We start from the raw sequence: 18,367 nt of genomic DNA on the forward strand, positions 1-18,367 counted from the left end.
CACAGATTAATTGCCTTTTCTTGAATCATCTTATCACACGGTCCTGAATCATCTAATTGCCTTTTCCTTTGTTTCTCTTATACGGATTTTGTTCTGTTGCAATTTGGATGAAAAAAAACCTTTCATCGATCGGATGGTTGATTACTTTCTCTCTTAAGAAAGAACAGTATTCTTCCTTCGAGCTATATGGATGATTACTTTCTCTCTCTCTTCCAATGATGGTCGCCGATGACAACAGCAACTCCTTCCTTTCCCACTCTTCTTCATGGGATCGTCCGATCCAACCGCATCTACGTTTTTACACGTCGATCTTAACAGATCTGAGAGTGAAGACCGAAGACAGAAGGGTTCATCGCAATATTTTCTCTTTTTTTTAAATTGTAATTTTTTGATTTTTACAAAAATGCCAAAACGTGTCCAAATACGTTGACCGCGTGTCGGATTCGGTCAAAATCGTGTGTCCCTCTAGTCAACGTGTCCCAAAAAGTTGACCACGTGTCGGACGCGTGTCCGAACGTGTCCTAACGTGTCCGTGTCCGACACGTGTCGGACACGCATTTTTTTCCAAAATGGACGAGTCCGTGCTTCAGAGACGGTCACAGCTTTTAATTATTACGCTTTTTATGATTTAAATGCTCGCGTAATAGTCGGAAAAAATTTATTCTCGTTTTTTTTTTAATGAACTGCTGTGATTGTAACTGCGCTTAATATCATAATTAATGTTAACAATACCGGTACGTAACGGGCTGTTACACCTTCCATTAAAATATGAAACGAATCGGAGAAAAACGTAGGCAAGAAAAAGAAATGAAGAAAGAAATCGTAGGCAAGAAAAACGACGACGAACAGTAGCAAGAAAATCGAATAGAATGATATGGAATGTGGGGAAAAAAGAACGACGAAGAACAGGAGAAAGAAAAAGGATGTGTTTTTGCAATTCATAGAACAATGAGAAGCCTTGTATATTTTTTTAAATGTTTAGCAATTCCAATGGACAAAAGTAGCTGAACATTAAATGTGTTGTCAGATTTTAAAAATTAAATTTAAATTTTGAACTCCAAATTTCAAATTTCAAAATAAGATGAGCTCTCTGCCAATACAATTGATAACAAATCCGTACCATTGATTTGATATACGAAATCGTGTCCATCGATTTTGATTCCAAATTATAATTTCTTTTATATTTTTTTATTCCCTGATTTACCAAAGAAGGAAACTGTTTAAATTTTTGTAGTGTGAATGCAAATCTGAAATTGAAAGAGGAAGTGACACGTCAGCGGAGTTGCCAAATAATGGGTTTGTCTTATAATATAAGATGCCAAAGCACTGTATGTGTTAAGAAAATAGTACTAAAGTATTGTTAGAGAGAAGAAGTTTGAGTTTGGGAAAGAGTTATTTTGAGAGAGAAAAATTAGTCATAGTGCTGTAACACTTGTATCTTGTTTTTATAAAAGTTTGATACTATTCTACTTGTTCAGTTTATTATTCCATCTCCAACAAGTGATATCAGAATATACCATTAAATTTTCAATAATTGCCTCATTGGTATCAGAGCAATTGAAATTCCAACAGTTTCATTGTAAAAAAGTTAAAAACTGTTATCAGCACATAAAAACATTACATAGGTAGCGTTATCAGCCCTCACTACTAGAAAAGTCTTTATTATCGATGGAATTTTTCGTCGGAAAAAATTCTGTTGAAATTATTGACGAAATTTTCCACGAAATCTATTTTTGGACGGAATTTCAATTCCGTAGAAGATTTTCGACGAAAAAGATATTTCGTCGAAAACTTTTGAAAAAAATAAAAATAAAAAGAAATTAAATATTGTGAACTTTTCGACAGAATTTCGATTCCGTCGAAGATTTTCGACGGAAAAAGAATTCCGTCGAAAATTTTTGAAAAAAATAAAAGAAAAAGAAATGAAACATTGTGAACTTTTCGACGGAATTTCGATTCCGTCAAAGATTTTCGACGGAAAAAGAATTCTGTCGAAATTTTTTGAAAAAAATAAAAGAAAAAGAAATGAAATATTGTGAACTTTTCGACGAAATTTTGATTCCGTCGAAGATTTTTGACTGAAAAGATATTCCGTCGAAAACTTTTGAAAAAAATAAAAAGAAAAAGAAATGAAGTATTGTGAACTTTTCGACAAAATTTCGATTCCGTCGAAGATTTTCGACGGAAAAAGAGTTCCGTCGAAAACTTTTGAAAAAAATAAAAAGAAAAAGAAATGAAATATTTGTGAACTTTTCGACGGAATTTCGATTCCGTCAAAGATTTTCGACGGAAAAAGAATTCCGTCGAAATTTTTTGAAAAAAGTAAAAGAAAAAGAAATTAAATATTATGAACTTTTCGACGAAATTTCGATTGCATCGAAGTGGGAAAAAGAATTTCGTCGAAAACTTTTGAAAAAAATAAAAAGAAAAAGAAATTAAATATTGTGAACTTTTCGACGGAATTTCAATTTTCGACGAAAAAATAATTCCGTCGAAAACTTTTGAAAAAAAGAAAAAGAAAAAGAAATTAAATATTGTGAACTTTTCGTCGAAATTTCGATTTCGTCGAAGATTTTCAAAGGAAAAAGAATTCCGTCGTAAAATTTTGAAAAAATTAAAAGAAATGAAATATTGTGAACTTTTGGACGGAATTTCGTTTCCGTCGAAGATTTTGAACGAAAAAGATATTTCGTTGAAAACTTTTGAAAAAAAATAAAAAGAAAAAGAAATTAAATATTGTAAACTTTTCGACGAAATTTTGATTCCGTAAAAAACTTTTGAAAAAAATAAAAAAAAGAAATTAAATATTGAGCCAAGAGATAGTAGGTGGCATCATTGGTTAAGTTGAACTTGATCCATAATGTAGCTTAATTAATTAAAATGTTAAATTAGCAAAATTAATTTGAATTCTAATTTGTAATTTGAAATTTGAATTTAGGGAATTTGAATTTAATAAAATTAATTTAAATTCTAATTTTGAATTAGAAAATATTCATTATTAAAGATGGAGAAAATAAAGGAAACCAATCAATAAAAGAAAGATTGGAAACAAATCAATTGGATTGATTGATCAAAATTAAGGAAATCAATTAATTAAATTAATTGGCTGAAATTAGGAAAGTAAATCTATTGGATTGATTGACCAAAATTAAGGAAATCTATTAATTAAAATAATTGGCTAAAATTTGAGAAACAATCAATTGGATTGATTGGATAAAAATAAGGAAACCAATTAATTGTATTAATTGTAATAAAGAAGAAAATTATTAATAAGGAAGAAAATTATATGTTTCTATTACTAGCTTTATCAATTATTATTAACTTATAAATATGCATTCATATTTATTATATACGAATTTTTACTAAAAATATCTAAATATCTACTTAAAAAAGCACACTTCCATAGTTTATTTAAAAATATTGAAATTTGAAACCTTTCAAATTGAAAAAGAGAAATAATTTTAAAGGAAAAATCAAATGCATTAAATAATGTATAATAAATATTATATTTTTAATATGTATAATATCAAAGAAGTTAATTTAACCTTCCTTTCAAATAAATAAAAAAAATATTAGCTTTCTTTTTTTTCCCCAAAATTTTCCCGCCTCTCTGTTTTCTTTCCCCCTAAGATGAACCCTAGTGACATTGGAAGTGACTCCAATGATTTCTTCTCTCTTCGCTCGTTAACTCTCTCTCTCAAGTGTCAATGGCGGATCCAATCTCGAAGGCTCTGATTGCGTTTGCGCTCATAACTTCCTTCTTGTTGTGCTCACACGCATCCTTGTTGCTCTGCTCATACCATCCTACTATCGAAAGCCTTCATCGTAGCTCACCAAAAGAACTCCCTCAACAAGCTCAAGTCTGGCGCTTAAAGGGTTCTCCATCACCATCGACATCTACAACCAAGGAACCCCGTAGGCTTCGATCTATGACCAACGATTAATTTTTTTTTTTTTTTTTTTTGTTTTGTTCTTTTTTTTTTTTTTTTCTATTTTGAATGTCTGAATCCCAATTCACGATTTGCATGCGTGGTTAACTTGTTTTTGTGCTGGATTTAGAGTTTTAGGAATTTTTTTTAATGACCTAGGACATTTCAGCATCGGCGAGGAGCGGCAGCGTCGGCGATGTGCAGCTGTAGCGGCGACGACGTGCGGTGGCTGCGATGTTAATAATTTCCTTATTCGCCAGGACCTTACTGGGAAACGAATACGCAATCAGTTAACAGTCAAGGTACTATTTTAAAATTAAAATTTCCTTATCCATATTAGGTTAGTTCTGTATAATCAGGTGGCTGAGTATAATCAGGTTAGTTCTGTATATTGTTTGAAGAAACTACAATGTACTAATTCATTTTATGCTTTGATTACTTTTTTATTAATGATGCATTTACTGGTTATGTATCTGTGTCACTTTTCTTTCTGAGATCATGGATTAATATATTTCATTCAAAGCCATCAATGTTTTTCAAGTTATATGTTGGAGTTTACTAAACAGTGCCTCCAATAATCATACCTAGACAATTTGTATAATGGTCAATTCTTATAGTAGTGTTTTAGTGTAGATGGTTGTGTTTCAACCTGCAAAACATGTTAAGATCTAAGCTGGTCTATGAATTGTGGAATGTCATATCAATCCAGGTGAGACTATCTTACATGTTAAAGTTGGCCCTAATCTTACATGTTTGTTTGGAGTTAATCCATTCTCGGCTGACTACTTTGTACCAAGCTGATCTAACTATTCGTTAATGTATGAGTTAGATATTTTCCCTTATATATTAATATTTCCATTTTTCATTTATTGGATTTTTAGTGAACTTGGTATATGGATCTCTACTGTTGTACTTGATGGTCTTCATGATTGCTGTCCTCTGTAGTATGTCTTTTAACATCCAACCTTGCTACTGCAAATATACATGCAATTTGAAAGCCACGTTTCTGAATTGATACGATTTTATGTGACAACCAGCCAAAATTGTGTAGTATTTTTCAGTGAGCAAAATTGGTAATTTTAAGTTCAAAAGTTACATGTTGAAATTTGTTCTGCATACGCACACCTACTAGTCAATAGAAGCAACCTTCAAGGGCCTTGCTTCTTGCTTCTTGATTTCAGGTGTGTGCAACATAGCATTCTATGCTTTATAAATCTATTACACTGGAAATTTTGAAGCACCGTAGATTCTTCATCCAGAACAGGGATTTGTAATAATTTAAATTTGGGTGTTCGAATTTTTAGTTATTTTTTACCTATATGAATTCTAATATCTTAGGCCCGCCTGCAATATCGTGTTGTTAATTTTGGTAACAAATATTTGATGGAACATGAGCATCTGATTATGTCTTCCCTACCTTTTCAGGAAGCCGTGTCTATAGTGCAAAATATCACAGATGCAGAAGTGGCATCCAGAGAAAGTATTAAAGAAGCTTATGCATGAGGAAGCTCAAACAACATCAATTGTGTTATTGTTCGATTTGCTACTTATTGTGAATGTGCTTAATTCTAACACTTACAGTTGATTTTGTTGGGAGGAGGATAATTGAGAAAAGGAAAGGTTTAGAAAGATTTGGAGGAAGAGAACACTTTTATTACTACACAACTCTTTTTCCTTTTTGGCTTGATACAAAATGATGGAGGACACACCTATATATACTAGTGGCACCTCCTTAACCAATGGCTAGGATTATGCCAACACTATTTTCTTAGCCTAGATATTTCCATGGTAGTTTCTAGGTTGAACTATTCTAGATATTTCCATGGAGTAATCTAGAGTGGATTACTCTAGAATTTGGGCTAAACTACTCCTAAAGATTATTCTAGAAGTTGGGCCAAATAATAACTAAGCCCAATGGACCAAAAACTAATTAAATCAAGTTTATTTATTTATTCAACACTCCCCCTTAAACTTGATTTTGTAACTCCAAGCAATTTTCTCATCTTGACAAAGTCTTCATTCTTGAGTGGCTTGGTGAAGATATGTGCTGCTTGTTCTTGAGACTTGACATATTTTATATGTATCTCATTTCTTGCAATGCATTCCCTCATAAAGTGATAGCGTGTGTCAATGTGCTTACTTCTATCATGGAAGACTGGATTCTTTGCTAATGCAATGGCAGATTTGTTGTCAACATAAATATTGGTTGGCTCCTCTTGTTGCATATTCAACTCCTTCAGCAAGTTCCTTAGCCAAATGGCGTGGCAAACACACGATGTAGCTGCGACATATTCGGCTTCACAAGTAGACAGAGTGACAATAGGTTGTTTCTTTGACATCCATGTGAAAGCAGTATCTCCCATGTAGAACACAAATCCAGTGGTGCTTTTTCTATCATCCATGTCTCCAGCCCAACCGCTATCACTATATCCAACAAGTTTATATTCATTAGAGGATGAGTAAAATAAGCCAAAGTCGAGAGTACCTTTAATGTAGCGGAGGATTCTCTTTGCAGCCTTCAAGTGCGTGGTAATTGGAGTCTCCATGTAACGACTAACGAATCCAACAGCAAAGAGGATGTCAGGTCTGGTGCATGTCAAGTAGCGTAAACTTCCAACTAAGCTTTTGAAGAAAGTAGGATCAACATCTTCTTCTTCACCATATTTGGACAACTTAACTCCACATTCCATTGGGGTGTTGATAGGCTTGCAATCGTCCATCTTGAATTTCTTCAGTATCTCCCTTGCGTAACCTTCTTGAGTGATGAAAAAACCTTCTTCTTTCTGCTTGATTTCAATGCCGAGATAGTATGCCATTTGTCCAATGTCAGTCATCTCAAACTCCTTCTTCATCACTTTCTTAAACTCTTCAAACATCCTTGGATTGTTTCCGGTGAAGACTAGACCATCCACGTACAAGCACACGATCAAAATATCTCCATCTTTGAGCTTGACATAAAATGCATGCTCGTAAGGGCATTTGATGAAACCATTCTCTTGGAAGTACTTGTCTATTCGACTATTCCAAACTCTTGGTGCTTGTTTTAGCCCATAAAGTGCCTTCTTCAGCTTCAATACCTTATCTTCATGTCCTTTGACTTTGTACCCTGCTGGTTGCTCGATGTACACTTCTTCTTCAAGTACGCCATTCAAAAATGCTGACTTTACATCCATTTGGTGTATGCTCCACTTGTTTTGAGCTGCCAAAGAAATAATTAGTCTAATAGTTTCTAAGCGAGCAACAGGAGCAAATACCTCATCATAATCGATTCCTGCTCGTTGACTATAGCCTTTTGCCACCAATCGTGCCTTGTATCTTTCAACTTTTCCCTTGGCATTCCTTTTAGCTTTGTAGACCCACTTCACACCAATCGCCTTGTGCCCTTTTGGAAGTGAGGCTAGCTCCCATGTTTTGTTCTTCTCAATCGCATTGATTTCTTCATCCATAGCATTTCTCCATTTCTTGCTTTGAACGGCTTCTTGAAAACTTACTGGTTCACAATCAGCAAAGAGGCAAAACAAAGTGAGATTATCTTGATTTTCTGTTACCTCATAAAGTTCTTGCAAGCTCTTGAAGCGTGGTGCTTTTTCGCTTGAACTTCCAGATGACAATGGTTCTTGTTGTTGACTTCTGATTGGTGAAGTTGGGGGAGTCATGATCTCTTCTCTTTCTTGCTCCATCCTTGGTTGCTCCATCTCTTCATCTTCCATTAAATTGGGAAGTAAGTTGTAGTTTTCATCATGTAGACCCCAATTCCATTCTTCTTCTTCATTGAATTCCACATCTCGACTAATGATGGTCTTTCCATTGTTAGGATTGTAAAGTTTATAGCCTTTAGAGCTAGAGTCATACTCTATGAAGATGAGTTTCTCACTTTTGTCATCAAGCTTGGACCTCTTCTCATCATGAATATGTGCATAGGCTATGCTTCCAAACACTCTCAGGTGGGAGATCCCAGGCTTTCTTCCACTCCATGCTTCTTGTGGTGTCTTTCCCCACACGCTCCTTGTTGGCGAGCGATTTAAAAGATAGACTGCAGTTGCAACAGCTTCAGCCCAAAGTTTGAAGACGTACCTTCTTGACCGACTTAGCACCCTTGTAAGAGGTTTGTAGCTTCTCCCATGCTTCCTTTGCGGTGGCTGCCTCCGAAATCTTCTCAAAAGCATCTTCATCCAATCCTTGATAGATGAGATAGAGAGCTTTCTTGTCTCTCTTTCTTGAATCCTTCAAGCTATCCCTTTGAGTTTGGGATAGAGTGACTCCTTCTTTTGGCTCATCGTAGCCTTTTTCTACCACTTCCCACACATCTTGTGATCCAAGGAGGGCCTTCATCTTGATGCTCCAATTATCATAGTTGCTCTTGGTGAGCATAGGGACTTGGAAAGGAACCATGTTGCTACTTGTCATTTCTCTAGAAAGGATCTTAAGGCTCTTGATACCACTTTGTTGGGAGGAGGATATTTGAGAAAAGGAAAAGTTTAGAAAGATTTGGAGGAAGAGAACACTTTTATTACTACACAACTCTTTTTCCTTTTTGGCTTGATACAAAATGATGGAGGACACACCTATTTATACTAGTGGCACCTCCTTAACCAATGGCTAGGATTATGCCAACACTATTCTCATCTAATGGCTACAAAAAATTCTCTAGAATTCTCCACAATTTTCTTAGCCTAGATATTTCCATGGTAGTTTCTAGGTTGAACTATTCTAGATATTTCCATGGAGTAATCTAGAGTGGATTACTCTAGAATTTGGGCTAAACTACTCCTAAAGATTATTCTAGAAGTTGGGCCAAATAATAACTAAGCATAATGGACCAAAAACTAATTAAATCAAGTTTATTTATTTATTCAACAGATTTGCATAGTAGCTATTTGTGCACGTGGTGCATATCTTTTAGTTGATTATTATTTTCTTATGTCTTGCAGACCTGGGCGGTTGGAAGTCCAGGTTCCCGATGAAAATGGTTGATTGCAAATTCTTCAAATTCATACCAGCAAGATGAAAGAGAATTCTCTTCTAGCTCCTGATGTGAACCTTCAAGAGCTTGGTATGTGTTTAGTGATGCCTAGTCTTGTCTTACGTATGTTTGTACATTTACTTTTTGATGAAAATTATAACTTTTTTTGATGATTATGCTTAATTGCATCAGCAAAATAGTTTATATTGAGACATTTTACACATAATCTATCTTAGGCTCTTTTATTTGATAGTTTTGTCAAATGCAACTTGAAGGGGAGTTTGGTAAATTAAAAGCTGGTTCAACGCTATTTTAGTTGAAAGCAGTTTATAAGTCTCTGTAAATTTTAACTTCGAGCTGGTTTCAAATCACCTAAGCATGGACACATCGGACACAACATGACACAGACTTGGACATATTGTATTTGTGACATAACAAGTTTGAGGTATCCAATTACTTACAAGCTCTCTATATAATTGTCTTTGTCAAAATAGTTTTGAGTTAAATATTTTATTATATAAGAATTGATTTTATAAATTTTGAATGATTATTAAACTTGGAAGACTTTAGAATCAATTCCATTGTTTTTAACTATATGATTTTTGCAGGAAAGGACGCGTCTTGGGTTCGGAGGTTTTGCTAGCTTCAAGTCCTTCTTCTACTCAAGGTAACAAATATTACTTGATTGAATATATATATATATATATATATATATATATATATATATATATATATATATAAACTATTATAAGAATGGTCTTTGAAGATAGAATTCAGTACTCAATATGCACTTGCCTTGAAATATGCATGATTATAGTTTATTATGCGTGATTATAGTGATTTCTTTCATAAAATATGCAAGGTTTAAAACTTATAATTAATACTAATTATGTCATTTATTATTTTCATTCAAGATTGAAAACTTCCAAATTTCAGTTTCAATTTCACAATTAATTTCCAAATTTCAGTTTCAATTTCACAATAAATGCCATTTACTATTTTCTTTTAATGTGAAAACTTTGAAATTTGAATTACACAATCAATGTCATTTACTATTTTCTTTTAATGTGAAAACTTTGAAATTCGAATTTCACAATCAATGCATTTACTATTTTTACTTAAGATGCACGGGAGACTTTTGCATGTTTGTTTATATTAAATCATTAAATTTTAGAATGTTTTAGCCATAGGCCAAATCATTAAATTCTCTAAGGCTACGGTTACTGCATGTTTAGATTTTATTCTGAAATTTATTTTAAAAACATGATCTTAAAATATATTTATTCTAGAATATTTTAATAAAGGTTGTACACTTATACACCTTTAATAAAGCCATAAATGTTTACAATTGATTGGGTTGAATCATTTTCAATTTATTTGCTGATCATTTCAAAGCCATAAATGTTCAATTATACTTAAATACATTTATTATGGATTATGCATATGATTTTTTTTTTTTTCAGAACTTGGTACTACGGGGATGGAAATTTTGGAATAAGATTGGAGAATGTGCTTATTGTCAAGGAGGCTAATACATAATTCAATTTTGGTTTCTTTGGATGAGCAATTGGAAGACCGCACCTCAAATAAATTAGTGCCAATTTTAATTCATATTATACATGTTTAGGAATTCTAAAGTCAGTTTTACATTGTGTATTGATTTGTATTTTTTAATTTTTTAAGGTTACAATGTATACTTATTGTACACCACTCGTCTTTTTTTAATACTTAGCCTAATATCATGAAATAAATTTTTCTTCATTTAATGTAATGATTAAGGAGATTTAATTTTGATATGTTGTTTAATTTGATTATATTTTTTTCATGAAGTGCATTATAGAAAATTGATATTAATTTTGTTGACAGAAATTTTTAAAAAAAATTCTAAAATCTTTTGACGAATTTGTTTTTCGTCGAAAATTTTTACATCAGTTGTCGACGGAAATTCATTGATTTTCCATTGAATTTTTTTTACGGAATCCATTTTCTATCGAAAACCATCCTAACAAATTTTGACGGAATTTTATTGATTTTCCGTCGAAAATTTTCAACGGAATCCGTTTTTCGTCGAAAATCACAACAATTTTCAAAGAATTTTATTGATTTTCCGTCGAAAATTTTCCACGGAAATGAATTCCGTCAAAAGTTGTCCACGGAAATAAATTCCGTCGAAAATTTTCGACAAAATCTTTAATTCCGTCAAAAAATGGGTTATCAACGAACGAAAATTCGACGACTTGAATTTCGTTGAAAATACCGTCGAAAACTTCATTTTCGACGGAATTTATATCATTTTCGACGGAATTTTTCCGTCGAAAAAATGGAGTACCTGACAAAAACAAGAACACCTGTGTCTTGTATTTTTCAAGTTTGTTCCAACCAAGGTACAAGAAGCAGAAGTTTTGAGAGTAGCACCGGCTTCGGGATCAGAAAACTTACCCACTCAAACATCACTTCTTCCCCTCACCTTCTTTGACCTACTCTGGTTAAGGTTACCTCCTGTTGAACGCGTTTTCTTCTATGAATTCCCTCATCCAACCACTCTCTTCTTCAACACCCTTCTTCCCAAACTCAAACGCTCTCTTTCTCTTGCACTTGGCTACTTCTTCCCTCTCGCGGGTCACCTCACCTGGCCCCTTGACTCCAACAAACCCATCATCAAGTACAACACAGGTGACACTGTTTCCTTCACTGTAGCTGAATCTGATGCTGATTTCAACTATCTAATAGGTTCAAACCTTTGTGAAGCGTTACAAAGTCACCATCTTGTGCCCCACTTGATCATATCCCATGAACAAGCTACTGTGTTAACCCTTCAGGTCACTCTATTTCCAAACTCTGGATTCTCCATTGGAATCACCACTCACCATGCTGTTCTAGATGGCAAGACTTCAACTTCGTTTATCAAATCTTGGGCTTATCTATGCAGCAGGCTAGGAGAATCAGAATCAGAATCAGAATCAGAATCACCCTTTTGTTTGCCACCTGAATTGAGTCCTTTCTATGATAGGGAAATGATCAAAGACAATAATGAAATAGAGGCTAAATATGTAAGTAATTGGTTAAAGCAAGGTGGACCCAACAACAGAAGCTTCATGGTTTGGGATCTCCAACTTCCAGAAGAGGCAATTAGAGGCTTGTTTCAATTGTCTCGCTCAGATATTGAAAAGCTCAAACAATTTGTAGTGTCAAAACAGAAAGGGAATCTTCACTTGTCAACTTTTGTATTATCTATAGCTTATGCATGGGTTTGCAGGGTGAAAGCTGAGGAAATTCAAGACAGAAGAGTTATTATGGCTCTGTGTTGGATATTTGTTATACCCAGATTGTTTAATTGATTTAAAATATATTTTGACGATTACAATCAATTTAATGTAAATTTAATTGATAATATTTTATTATCTAGAAATTACTAATTAGCTAATTGTTTGAGATTTCAGAATAATATTTATTATGATTTGAAATAGTATTTAAGATAATTGAAGATTGCATGAAGATTGGAGAAGATATGAAAGATATCATGAAGAGAGAGAAAAGCATGGGATCAAGTCTGATAGCTTCAAGGACAAAATAGTAAATTTAATAACTTGCTTGGAAGAGATTGGTTAAATCTAAAGCACAAGCCCATCACCTAGTGGATCTTGAAGTCAAAGAAAAATACAGCCCAACAAAGAGAACCAATTTAAGAAGAGTTGAATTCAATAGAACATGTAAGAGCTGTTAAGGAACTTGATCTTACTTTGATTGCCTTAGATATTTGAAAAGCAAGGATAAAAAATGGTTTTACAAACAAACCTCTGGATAGATTTTCTTATCTATTAAACCACTCTTTTCAAATATTGTGGTTGTTTTTAAAATCTTCTAGATTCTGATTCAAAAAATAAAAAGGTTGTTTTTTAAATAAAGATAAAGAGATTATCTGAAAATCGGTCTTTCAGTCCTTCAGTCTTTCGTGATTATAAAAATAAAATTCCATTCCAGAGGATTACAAGCAGAGCATAAGTTATAATATTGTGGCAATCAAGGCACGATCAAGGTCTATCTTTTAATGCTCATAGGTTTGCTATTTCACCTCTCTGCTTATTCAAGAAGCACATGGTATTTCTATTATTAAATCTTTTTGTTAGCTTAGAGTTAAGCTATTGTGCGTAAGTGATTGATTTTGTCTGAGTTGACAGAAGGTGAGTTATTGGTGAAGTGTCATTTGGGTGGCTGAGTAGTCATTCAGATTTGGGTGTGAATTGTATAAGGGTAGTGTAGGGCTAACCTTGTACTATTGTTTTTGGCTCTTTTAGTAAAGTGTTTTTGACCAGTTGGAGAGTTTATCCAAATTGGTGCCGTGTGTTTTTACTCCTCTCGAGCCAAGGAGGTTTTCCCACGCAAATTGCTGTGTGATTTTGGCATACTTTATTTTCTATTGATTATCTTTGGAAATCTGTTTTTGTTTTAAGAGGAGGCAAAAATTTTATAAACTCAATTCACCCCCTCTTGAGTTCATCTGGGACCAACAATCTGAACATTGATTGCGGGTCTCGCTTAGAACCACCTCTTCCTCCAACATATTTTGGAAATTGCATTGGGGCAAGACTTACAATTTGTGAAACGAGAGAATTATTGGGGGAAGATGGACTAATTGTGGCTGTGGAAGCACTGAGTGCAGCTTTGGGAACTTTGAAGGATGGAGTGCTGAGTGGAGCAGAAAATTGGTCATCATGGTTGATTGATAGTTTTGCCACTGATGTGAAGACAATTGGTGCTGCTGGGTCACCCAAGTTTGATGTTTACAATTGTGATTTTGGTTGGGGAAGACCAAAGAAGGTGGAGATGGCGTCTATTGATAGAACTGGAGCATTTTGTCTCTCTGATAGCAAAAATGGTGATGGAGTTGAGATAAGTTTGGTGTCCAAGAAAGAAGCAATGGAGGCCTTTGCTTCTCTCTTTGTTAAAGGACTTCTTCAATCTTGAGTTTTTGTTGTTTTTGCTTTATCATTTAATAACTTCTTATCTGAAATGTTTTGATGTGGAATTATTCAGTTTTTTGGTGATATCATACATTCCTGTTGATTTCTGGAGTTATCGTTTTCACAACTTACTTCTAAAGCCAAAAGCTTTCAAAATCATGGTTTATTTCTCTATTTTTCTATTTCCATCATTGCTATTGATCAACATCAACATCTAAAAGGTTTATGCTAAATCATTTCTGCAAGGAGTATCTCTTCATGTATAATCAGAGAGGATTCAAATATCAATCTAGCAATTTTTCATATATTATATTGGTATTTTAAAATTGGAAAAAGTGTGTGTCATTTTAGAAGACGCAAAATTGTGTCATTTTAAGATAGAGAAAAAGATAGATAAAGGAGGAGAGATAGTTGACAAAAAAAAATAAAGGTGTAGGTCCCACTTCTTTGTGAGAGTGAAAGGATATAAGTTGTCTCATTTAGAAGGATAAACACTTTTTTCTTTAAAATTTAGATAACATTTTTAAAAAATAAATAAATGACGAAAATACTTATAATTAATTTAAAAAATTTAAATTTAAAAAATTAAGAAATATATGTATTACATTTTGAAAAAATTGAATCAGTCTAAAAAATTTATTTTTATTTAATATATAGGTGTCATTTTTATTTAAGCAATTTCAGTCTCCTTTAAAATTTTTCCATGATAATTTACTTAATTGTTATTTATTTCTTTTTTCTTTTGCCTTTTACTTTTCGTCAGTCGTAGCTTATTGTCCATTGAGTTATGTAAGTCTCAAGGGAGATATCATTTCTTGTCATATCAATTAAATGATTTCTATTTTGTACCCTTGTTTTAATTACTTGGAAGGTTATTGTCCTATTGTGTAACAAAATTCCACCCTTTGCTTGGCTCTTACGGTCTGCATGTCTTACGTGCTTCTAGAAAGATTCGCGAAGTTTACAATTTAGCTTAATTAATTGCAGTGTTAATAAAATCGGATAGATCAAGCGGGGTCGATTCGGAAATCGGTAAATCGGTCCTATAATTAGTCTGGTTGAAGCAATAGACCAGTCATGCATCAGAACCGGTGCGACTCGGTCTGATCCGGCCAATATTTATGAAAATCGGTGACCCAGTCAGTTAATTGGTGACCCGACCTGGAGCAAAAAAAAAATCAAATTTTTTTTTAAAAAGAAAATAATAATAGATATATTTGAATATTTTTTTGCTTATTGACTTACATAAATTATGTACCTACCACACTCTTATTATCTCAATTATGCACTATGCAGAAAATTTTGATTTACTTTATAGTTAGATATTTCATTTTCTGAACCTAAAACCTCATATCACGATCATTATATTTTTGTTTGATCTTTTATTAGATAATAATATGTGATTTATTATTTTTTATATTAAAATATTTGAAATTTTGTCATTTTTTATACATATTTGAGTATGTTTATAATTTTTTAATATATATTATAAAATTGTATATAATTACTGAATCATGCGATTGAACCAGTGACCTAGTACTCCAGCCCCTCGACTTGGTCAATGACCAGACCAATTTTAATAACATTGATTAATTGTTGTTTTCGATTTTCTATGGAGTTTGGGAAAAAAAAACGAAAAAAAAAACGTTTAAAATGATTGTCAATTATTGAATAAAGACACAAATGAGACGTGCCTCGCCTTGTCAGTCATTTTGCTTTCCCGGGGTATGATATTTTTTATTTAAAATGATTGTCCTTTTCTACTATAAAATAATATAATTAAATGCGTGAATGTGCGAAAATGGTTATGACTCATGCATGAGCCGAGATGAGCGCTTTTATGGGCAAGAATCAATTGAAGTCAAAAGTTTAAAATATTATTTGAAGGTATATTAATTATTTTATATATTTTTAATATACTTCCTTATAAAAAAATCCATTGGTCTTAAAAGATTAGATGATACATCAGGTTCAATTTATTTATGCTAAAAAAATTTACAAAGAAAATGAGAAGCGGTGAAGATCGAATTCGGAATACCAAGACACTAATACTATGTAAAGAAAGTTGTTAGATGAGTCTACATTAATAATTTTATTTATTTCTAACACGCTCTCTCACAAGATAGCTCATTAAACTTGAAAGATGAATTATGCATCAGACCCCTACCTATACTAAGAAATTCTAAAAAAAAAAAATGAGAAGCGGCAAAGATTGTATCCAAACTCTGAAATCATATAAAAAATCAATTTAACTCAAAACTTAAGTTATTAACTGAAAGCTCATGTTTATATACATGCAATAATCACATTGGCCTCTTGCTTACTGTGTTGCTGGAACAGGATTGGATGGTGTTACTAAAACTTCTTTTCCATCTTGAGGCTGGTCTTGTTCAGTTGTTTTTCTTAACGTTGATCATGTTGAAGCTAGGAATTAGGAGTTTACCTCTTCCAATATATGGTGTTTCGAGATTTTGGACTTTGTTAGATACGTCACGACATTGTTTTCTTATGCTGTGTGCTCCAGATCTTCTTAAAAAATACTAGTGGAGACAAATGGGGTGGTGTACCAGTACAACATTTCATGGTCAAGTTAGAGAAAACAGAAGAGAGCAACGAATATGAGAGGAATAATACCGTGTCGGTAGCTTCTTATTCAATTAAAATTATAAAAAAATAATACTTGAGAGTAGTTAATTGCAATAAAAACAGATTGTGATTTCAAATAAATTTTAGCTGTAATGTGAAGCATGTGAAACAGTACGACCAGAATTTATTAAGGGGAACCAAAAAAAAAAATACACTTAAAGGAGAACAGTTATTGCATATTCAGAAAGAGTAATTGTGCTTATGTCCTTTTGCTATTGAATACAACCTCAAACCTATTGATGAGGTAGTTCCCTTTTTCTTGCAATAGCTCCAATCAATCAACGCTTAGTCCTCCATGAAATAAAGTGTTGAAGTGTTCCATAACATTTTTATTCAGAACAAGCCCAACTTCAACCCCACCTTTCCCATCCTTACTCTCTACCAAGCCAAAGATTAAACCTCTATCCACTGATATTATCTCCACCTTTGCAGGCCTTCCCCAACCAAAATCAGTACGATAATCACCAAATCGATTTGACCCTGTTAGTCCCATCAATTCAGCTCCCTCACTTTGCAAAGCCTTCACTCTAGAAAACACACCCCCAGTTCCTCTAAAAACCCCCTTATCAAAGCTTTTTATTTTATTATGAATGCACTTAGCAACAATGATGACCCCATCTTCCTTTGTATAATCCTTTGGCTGTGTATCAATGAAATGACCCCACACACAGTTACCAAAATAGTTCTCAGGGATTGGAGGCTCTAATCTTGCCCTGCAATCCACCCCGAATGAAAAAGCGAATTTATCTTTGTCCTTTTCAACTCCTTGAATAGCTTTAGCAATGCAGACAGAAACATAAGCACATGTGAGAACAAAGGATGATAATGTATGTGGCTTTGATGATTGTGCTCCTTCTTCCACCGTGTCCCACTTGGATAATACCCTTGCCTTTATCTTCTCCAAATCTCCTCGTGTGAGCTCGAACGTTGCTCGAACTGTGTTCTCCAGTTTTGGTTGAAATGGTAGAATCTTCAAGCATCGCCCATCACTGTTTTCTTTAGGGAACATTTTGGACAAGGTTTCTGTCCAATTTTTTGTGGACGTGATGCTAAGTTCACTTGGATCTTTGATGACTTCCCTGTTATAGAAGGGCACTAACTCTGGCACCAGAGATGGTGATTCTTCACAGCTTTGACATAGAGAAGCCCATGCCTTGATGAACATAGTTGTAGATTTCCCATCAAGAACAGCATGGTGGGTGCTGATACCGATGCTAAATCCACTGTTTGGAAACAAAGTTATCTGTAGAGAGATAACAGAAGCAAGAGAATCTGATGATTCCAAGTGGGGTACTAAAGAACGAGACTTTACCACTTCATGGGGTGAATTATCCATGATATGGTTGAAGTCAGCATCAGACTCTGCAATGACCATTGAAACACCTTCACCGGGGGTGTATTTGATGATGGGTTTTTCCGAATCAGAAGGCCAAACGATGTTGCCAGCTAGAGGGAGGAAGTGTTGGAGGGTGAGAGAGAGTGAGGTTTTGAGTCTTGGAACTACTTTGTCAAAGAAAAAAGATGGGTCTGACGAGTGTGAATCGTTAAGGGAGTAGAAGAAGACACACTCAAGTGGATGGTACCTGAGCCATGACATGTCAAAGACAGTGAGAGGAATAGATGTTTCGGTTGCAGATGATGGAGGAGCAACATAGCTGTGCTCATGAATTTTGATGTTGTTGTTGTTGTTGTTGTTGTTGTTGTTGTGAGGAGCCATGTGAAACAGAGGAAGTGGTGTTAGAAGAAAATGCTTAGCCCCAAAAAATATTGGTGATGCCTGTTTTAATACTATTTAGGTTTTCATTCTTTGTAGGGCTTGCTAATCCAAGAAGTGTGAGCAGCAAAGGTTGACACGGCTTTGATTTTTG

The 18,367-nt window shown here is 33.8% G+C and overlaps 1 protein-coding gene across 1 annotated transcript in view; it reads right to left on the reverse strand.

Moving 5' to 3' along the window:
• The window catches only part of LOC133309244 (phenolic glucoside malonyltransferase 1-like), a 32,091-nt gene extending 13,875 nt beyond the window's left edge, over positions 1-18,216 (reverse strand). The window contains exons 1-2 of the mRNA XM_061510002.1: positions 17,534-18,216; positions 16,812-17,278 (exon numbers count right to left, since the gene is read on the reverse strand). Of these exons, the coding sequence (XP_061365986.1) occupies positions 16,812-17,278; positions 17,534-18,216 (1,150 nt within the window). The remainder of the gene's footprint in view (positions 1-16,811; positions 17,279-17,533) is intronic.
• Positions 18,217-18,367: the final 151 nt, after the last annotated feature.

This window comes from Gastrolobium bilobum, unplaced genomic scaffold, assembly GCF_033153095.1.
Source record: "Gastrolobium bilobum isolate Gb01-03AN ecotype WA unplaced genomic scaffold, APGP_CSIRO_Gbil_v1 utg7600, whole genome shotgun sequence".
Lineage (NCBI taxonomy): Eukaryota > Viridiplantae > Streptophyta > Magnoliopsida > Fabales > Fabaceae > Gastrolobium > Gastrolobium bilobum.